The 8,092-nt window shown below is 39.6% G+C and overlaps 1 protein-coding gene across 4 annotated transcripts in view; it reads right to left on the bottom strand.

Moving 5' to 3' along the window:
- The window catches only part of LOC108245387 (unconventional myosin-XVIIIb), a 59,797-nt gene that overhangs the window by 46,188 nt on the left and 5,517 nt on the right, over positions 1-8,092 (bottom strand). For all 4 annotated transcript variants that reach the window (XR_005234013.1, XM_017432269.3, XM_017432268.3 and 1 more), the window contains 3 exons: positions 4,648-4,791; positions 2,214-2,567; positions 689-752 (listed from right to left, as the gene is read on the bottom strand). Coding sequence is in view for 3 of the 4 variants with exons in the window: in XM_017432269.3 (XP_017287758.1) it covers positions 689-752; positions 2,214-2,567; positions 4,648-4,791 (562 nt within the window). In the remaining variant the exon portion in view is untranslated. The remainder of the gene's footprint in view (positions 1-688; positions 753-2,213; positions 2,568-4,647; positions 4,792-8,092) is intronic.

Genomic DNA, 8,092 nt, shown 5'->3' with positions numbered 1-8,092 from the left:
ATTTACTGACTTCCACAATGTTTTTTCTTCATTTCTTTGAGTGTTCCTGAAAGCCAACAAGTTGCACTTTGGAATGACCTTATTATTGTATCATGATTTTGATCTGAGTTTGTTTTACAGCATGAAATGTCTGAATGAGTGCTCATCCAAGACTGGTGATTCCATACTTTTTGCCAGGGGTTGTATAACAGACACACACTTCTTGCTTTTATTTTAGTCCATTTGCACTGACTGTAATGTGATTTGTAGCAGTACTGACGATAATATAATACATTTTGAAGTCCCTTAAGAAAACATTTTAAACAGTAATCTAATATACTTTTTCTCATCTCTTGTGCAGTTTGTTCATCTCATTTGTTCTGGTGTGAGCAAACAATCACACTCATAATGTATCATTCTGAAGCTTTTTATAGTGGTCAGAGAAAGTTCAAATGGGTTGAAATCCATCCTCTATTTATCCAGGACATTCCACCCATGGCCTACTTTTTGATTCATTTATATGTATTTAAAAACCATGAATTTGTTTAATTTATCTACAGTTCTTGTGCATTACCATGTACACAGGACCGAATTCATTCGTGTGCGACTATGATTCATTCCAGGCATCGCGTTAAATGTACTTTATTATGTTCTGTAAAGTCGCACAGCTGCTGCGGCGGGTGTGTGTCATGTTGTTTTCACAGCTCACCGCGGGTGAAGCCATCCTTGTGGACGTACCAAACAGTTCCAGCTTCATACCACACATCTCTCACCTACGAGACAAACAAGAAAACAAGAAAAAAGCTATGATAAGATGTGCTGGTAAATGTATTAAACAGGTCGTAAGTTCTCAAACGTTATATTCAAAGGTTTAAATCTCATTTCTAAATAAGGTCAAAGGTCTAGAACAGCTAGCTATAAGCAAATCTGTTTTATATTTTAAAAAATGCTTCCAATTTTTTTCAAAACTGGCACTGCTTGCTCACATTATTTGCTTAAGAACCTGAGCTGCTCTCACTTTTGACAGTAAAGCCTAATGTGCACTGTGGTTTTATAAGTAATTTTAACTTAAATGTGATAAATTGAATTACTTTTCATGCCTCAACAAAATAAAACGCCTTTGCTTTTCACACAAGACTAAACATATTAAATAAACTGAACATAAAGGCAACAAGGCACTAACGTCAAAATGATTGAGGTTAAAATTGTATGCTGAGACAGAATGTGTGTGAAAAATGCCACCGTCTGCTTTCAATGAGCTGCCTAAACCTTAGCACAAAAGCTGCTGTCAGACAGAATGTCTGAGGTAAATGTTTATTTGTCAAGCAGCTGCAGTGTGAGCGTTTTACCACATTTATTGCTGAGAATAATACATGTCACCGGTACTTTGGTGATGACAAAATAAATGCATACTTCTCTGTGATATAACACCTTCTTCTCTGCTGCCATAGTTTCTGATAATAACACCAACAAAGGCCAAATCTGCAACCTGCTTTAGGACTAACCCCCCATTTTTACAGAGCAAAGAGAAAACTTGGACTTAAACAGTTGCAGCATTTATAGCTGTTACTGCAGCCGATGCTGTACGTTTACTGGTAGAAGTTCAACCTTTTACAGCTAATGATCCTCTGTATCAGTCCTGTGTGTCTGGATCGTCCAAACGTTTTTTCCAGAAGTGAAATGAAAGGGGGGGAAAACATGCTTCATTATTATTTTGTTCCTAAACAAAATCCAAGAAGAGTTCAACTTCAAAAGCAGCCATTCTCCACGTTGTATTGATTCAGTTTTTGCATATACGGTACTTACAGTAAGCTCTGTTTCATTCTCCTAAAACAATCCATCCTGGGTTTTAAAATGCAAATAATCATTCCTTTAATAGTCATCAAAATATATTCTGATTTATTTAGCTCTCCCCTGCTTGAAACTGTGTAGGCTGCCCTTACAAGTTAAAAGCACTGGATTGATATCGGTGATGCTTGGCTTGTATCTACTTGGCATCAAAATTATACCATATTTTGCAGAATGGCCCTCTCCTTCTGTGTGCACCCTTAAAGGAGCCACATCACTCTTATAACAGCTGTTAACATAGACTTTGCACCAGTGCATTCCAGTGCAGTGAAATCCAGATCCTGTCAAGGATTTACAACATTTGAGTGATTGGTAAGGTTTAGAAAAATCCACATAAAATATGCAAATTAGCTCAACAGGTCTAAGATGGTCAGTAAGATACAGACCTCCTTTCTTTCCTGCTCTGTTACGGTTGGGTCAGCTTGCCTCCCCTCTGGCTCCTGCCTCTCCTCCAATCCACCAGTCTCCGTCTCTTTGCTCGTCTTTGCTGTTCTTTTCTCCTGCTGTTGCTTCCGTTTTGGGCTCTCCGCGTCCTGTGCGCTCTCTGCCTTCCCGTCGGGCTCGGGAGTCATTTTGCAGAACTGAGACGAGGACCTGCCGTCCAACTGGGCCGAGCTGCATCTTATCTGCTTATTGTTGCTCAGCTGCTCAGCCCGCAGGGACATCTCCGCCTCGAGGATCGGAGGAGTCTGATCTGGGGTGAGGAACTGTTGCACGAGGTTGTCACTCAGTTTGTTTGGCTAAAAGTGGAGGGGAGAAAATAAGCACTGGTTGAATCCTTTGAAAGATTTCCTCTTTTGACCTTCTTACCAACATAAGATCAATATTTATGACAGAAAATAAGAAGCTAAAGAATGTTTCCTTGTCAGTTTGTGATTTCCAGTTTTCTTAACGCAAACATCATCAGCTAAACCAACCAGTCACAAGTTCTGACCATCAAAGTGCTTTTACTTTAAAGCCATTGCAGACATTATGGTTTCAGTGTTTGTGTTCTGTCATTTGATATTATCCATCAAATTCTATGTTCCAAATCTCCAACACAGTGACTACATCTAACCAGGTGATTCTCAGATAGGGGAATGGTTTGCGATGTAACCACAGGGATAAATTTGACCATTCCTGGTCTCGTTTTATTTTACTTTTTACTCATAAAAATACAAAAGGCAAGAACGACCATTCCTGCCATTATTCATTTTGATGGGATTTTCTTGAGATCACTCACTAATTGTTCCATTATCTTGAGATAACCAAGCTAATTTTAGCTCATTATCTTGGGAAAACAAGCTTCTTTCAAGATACTGTTTAAGAGTTCTGGGTAATTTCATCATTTGGTATCACTGCCATGACTTTTAGTTATGTATGATTTTTTAATATTGGACAATATCAAGCCTAATTTCTCCTGATTTCTGATAACAATTGGGTTTTCTTTGGTTAGTGAATGGTCATTTGACGTCACACAGCTGTGTTACTCCAAAAAGACTGTAAATACCAACCATTCCTGCATCAAGCTGTAAATTGCTGATTGTTTTTTGTATTTATTCTGTACGCTGTAGTCACCAGGAGACCGTTAGCTATTGTGATTTGAAACAATTTCTCGTTATCATATGAAAATAAGATTAGAGCTGAAATAAATTCATACATTATTTTGCTATCCTGAGAAAACAAACTCTATAATCTTGAGATAAATAACTTCCATCCATCCATTTTTTTTACCCATTTCTCCTTTCCAGGTGACAGGGAGCTGGTGCCTGTCTCCAGCAGTCCCTGTGCAAGAGACGAGGGACACCCTGGACAGGTCGCAAGTCCATCACAGGGACACGTGGAGATAAACAACCATTAATGCTTTCACTCACAATTAGCAACAATTTTAGAGTTACCAGTTACCCTATCATGCATGTTTCTGGTCTGTGGGAGGAAACCGGAGTACATGGAGTAAACCCATGTGAGCATAGGGAGAACATGTAAACTCCACCCAGAAAGGGATTACAAAGCTCTAACCACGGCACCATGATGAATAATTTATTCAAAGAAAATTAGCCTTGCTATTTTAGGATAATTTGATAAAAATACATTTCTAAGGAGTTCTCTTTTGGAACTTGTGTGATAACGTTGCCGGTGGAATCATTGTTTAGACTTTGAATGTTGCGACTTGAACTTCGACATGATCCAAATAGAACAAGCTCTCTTTGTTGGAGGTAAAGACTTTTCCTCCAGAGTTCTGATGGGGCGTCTTGGCTGCTTCTCAGATTAACGTTCCTCTTGACCGGCCTGTCAGTTTAAGTGGACGGCCATGTTTTGGTATTTTTACGATTGTGTCAGACTCTTTCTTTTTTCAGATGATGGACTGAACAGAGCTCTGGGGGATATAGCTAATCCTGCTTTAAACGTCTCAACAGCTCTATCCCTGACCTGTCTGGTGTGTTCCTTGGGCTTCATGATGCTGTTTGATCACTAATGTTCTGTAACAAACCTCTGAGGCCTTCACAGAACAGGTGAATTTATACTGAGATGAAATTACACACAGGTGGACTGTATTTACTAACTGAGGTGACTTCTCGATTTTAGGTTGGGGTATCAGAGTAAAGAGCACTGAGTACTAACGGACGTCACTCTTTTCACATTCTTATTTGTAAAAAAATTCCTTTTCTTTCCACTTCATAATTATGCACTATTTTATGTTGGTCTGTCGCATAAAATCCAGTAAAATACTTTGAAGTTTGTGGTTGTAACGCAGCAAAAAGTGTTCGTTCCACTTCCCTAGTTTAAAGTGTTTTATTCTGCTTTCATTTGGGGCTTCCATCCAAGTCACCGTTGACTCACCGGCCTCTCCTCCTTGACCTCTGGTTCTTTATATTTGGTCTCCTTCTCCGAGTCTCTGACGAGCTGTTTGAGGATGCCTCCCGGCAGAGCCGACAGAGGCTGTGGAGGGACGGTCACAGCCACAGGCTTCTTCTCCTCCTTTATCTGCAGTGGTAATGATAAATGAAATTAGACCAGTTTCAACACAACAAAGTCATGCACACAGGTTATACTAGTTCTACACAACATGCTGAGGTGGGGGTTTCAATAAAACCTCTTGTTGAACACCTTGCAGAGTTGGTTTGAATACAAACAGTGTGTTTTTGGAAGGATTTTAAATTCATTTGAATGACATACATGAGTCTTGGTTGTATTCATCTGTACTTTTTAGCTTGTTTTGTAATTGAAATTATTGTTTAAAATCATTCGGGGGAGTTATTTGCCCAGATTTTTAGATATTTATCTAAAATATCTGACATGCAAATTAAGCAAGCATACTAAACAAGGAATGTCCCTAATGTTGGATTTAAGACTGAGGTCCTTATCAAGGTAATTTTCACTGCTACTTCAATACTCAACAATATCAAAGTAGCATAAAAAACAGTAAAAACACTTAAATATTTGTCTACAGTTTACAGTTTTGTTTAGAAGTTTATATACTCTCATCATAGGCCCAGATGTCATATTGTTCAAGGTTTGAGGAGTTGGTTTGAACCATTGTTTAAAAGGAGGAATTATTATACAACTTGTACAAATTTATTGGGGGTTTTCTTTAATCCACACAGGCTCAGAAATAAACATACATGAATGTATTTTAACTTGACAAAGTCGAAGCCTGGTAACTTCCCATGAGGGGTCATGATTGACTGCAGCTGGTTGTTCATCTTTGTCAGCATAAAACTAAGACTCAAGCTGAAACTCGGTGGCTTGACCAAATCTCAGAACAATCTGAGAAAGTCCAATGAACTCAGTGAAGATCTAAGGAGACTTGTAGACATAGACAAGTTGGGAAAGTCTTATGGAACCATTTCTAAACAGCTTCGGAATCTAAGATCATCGGTTCAGACAGCCGTATGTAAGCATTTACTGTATGTGAGCTATTTGGATGTCCAAGGTCTGGAAGAAGACCTAGTCTGTTCCCCTATGATGAAAGGAAATTGTTTAGAATGTTCAGAAACAAACAGAGAAAAAAAAACAGAAACCACCAAGGCTAAACCCTGCTATGAACTGAAACTCCTGGAACACCAGTGTCTCTGTCCACAGGGGAGCCAGTTTTCCATCATTATGGACTGAGAGGGAGCCGATTAAAAAAGAACCTCCTGCTCCAAAAGCCAAATCTTCGAGCTGAACTGAAATGTGCAGCTGCCCACATGGACAAGACGAATGCCTTCTGAGGAAAGGTTTGATGGTCAGATGAGACAAAAATTGAGCTGTTTGGCCCCAATGAGTAGAAGAATATTTGGAAGAATCAAAGTGAGGCTTTCAAACCTAAGATCCCTGTAACAACTGTCAAGCATGGTGGTGGTAGTATCATCCTGTGAGGTTGGTGCATTGCCCAAACTGGATGGAATATTAAAAAAGGAGAGCTGGTTTCTGATTGGATAAAACAGGCTAACATTAAGCTTCTGGAACAACCGTCCCCAAACCCTGACCACAGAAAATGTATGGACTATTATTAAAAGCTGTGTCTGCCCCAGGAAACCAACCAGTTTAAATGAACTCTATCAATTCTGTCAAGAAGAGTGGTCAAATATTAGCCAGATATATACCAGAAGCTTGTTGATGGATACAAAAAAAAAAACAGGTCCAGGTGACACTTGCTAAGGGACACATAACCAAGTATTAGTGTTGTATGTCCTGTATATTTTTGAGTCTGTGTGGTTTGGAGAAAACACACAATATGTTCAAACCTGTGCACCATTTCTTTTACAAGTTATTTCATCGTTCCACCCCCAGAAAGAGAACGGTTCGTGTAAAACCCAAATTAATCTAACATTCACGCCCATGATGAGTGGATGTAAACTTCTGACCACAATTATTTGTTGCAAATGTACCATGCGACAGGCGTTTGGAGGTGCCAGATGACTGAAGCAGCAAGTACAGTAACCTCTCCGGAAAGATGCCGAACAGATTAGTTCCTTGCACACAGAGTGTCCGCATTCTTAATCTTTAACACCAGCATCCTTTTCAGCGGAGTTACGGCGTGTTCTGAGCCCTACGAGGAAATGTGATTCAGCAGCTCTGATGACTAACATGAGGGACCGTGAGGCAGCAAACAGAGACGGTGGCCAATGGACTGACATTTAACTAATAGCTTTCACCTGCTTATTCCAACAGGGAATAGCAGAAAGGTCAGCAGGACGGCTGTTTTACATTCTGTGACAAGCTACTGTATGTAATCATGTCAAACTGTGTGGAGTGAGCGGCTGCGTGACGCCCAGTTTGACATTTTCCGTTGAGTAACGTCTAAACTATTTCACTGCCCACAGGACGGGCCGTTTTTTCACTTTTTACTTCGTGGGTATTTGTAAATCATCGCTCAGGACTATTTTCTCCACCTGCAGTTCATTAAACTACTAATTTATTGCCAGTTTAAGGCTCAAAGTCTTACATGTGGTAAAAAAAAATGGTTTTATCAGACTGAATATATAAATATGACCGCCAAAGTGTGCTTGTTCAAAAGATCTTATGAATCATTTGATGAATCCTGATGAAACTTGCAGAAAGTAATCATTGAAAAGACATCTACAAATGGTTATCCTTTGGAGTTAACTTGATTCAAGATGGCTGCCACGGCCAGCTAATCCTAAAAAACACAAAAATTGCTATAGCTCAGTCCAATTTACAAATACTGACCTAAAACTTGGTGTGGTGGGAGCTGAGAGTCGTCCCCAACACACACTCCAAACTCTAACCGATTGCACAAGATCTGTTGGTAAAACTTTGACATTAACTGTTGGAGTCAGCGCTGTGTGTCTGTTAGCAAAATATCTCATGAACCACTGAATGGATTTTAACGAATCTTTCCCAGAAATGATCACAAGGCGTACATCGACAACTGATTAACGTCTGGAGTCAACCCAATACAAGACGACTGCCAACTTAAAACATGAAACACAAAAATGGCTTTAACTCAGGCAGTCTTACAGATATTAAGCTAAAATCTGGTGTGGTAGTAGCTGAGCGTCATGTACTCTGAGCACTACACATTGCATGAAATATGTTTGTTAAACTTTGGCAACAACTGTTAAAATCAGTGTGGTCTGTCTGTTAGCAAAATATCTCATGAACCACGGGACAGATTTTAGTGAAACTCTCAGAAAGTTATCGCTGGACGTAGATCTACAACTCATCGACCTCTGGAGTTAACCCAATTCAAAAGATGACCACCTCAGCTAATCAACCTTTGCCAACACAAAAGTAACTAAAGTAACGCTGTTTCTGTCATCTCTCTTACTCCCCCCCC

Source organism: Kryptolebias marmoratus, linkage group LG14 (genome assembly GCF_001649575.2).
Source record: "Kryptolebias marmoratus isolate JLee-2015 linkage group LG14, ASM164957v2, whole genome shotgun sequence".
Taxonomy (NCBI): Eukaryota; Metazoa; Chordata; class Actinopteri; order Cyprinodontiformes; family Rivulidae; genus Kryptolebias; species Kryptolebias marmoratus.
This window is presented reverse-complemented; position numbering and strand designations above follow the sequence as displayed.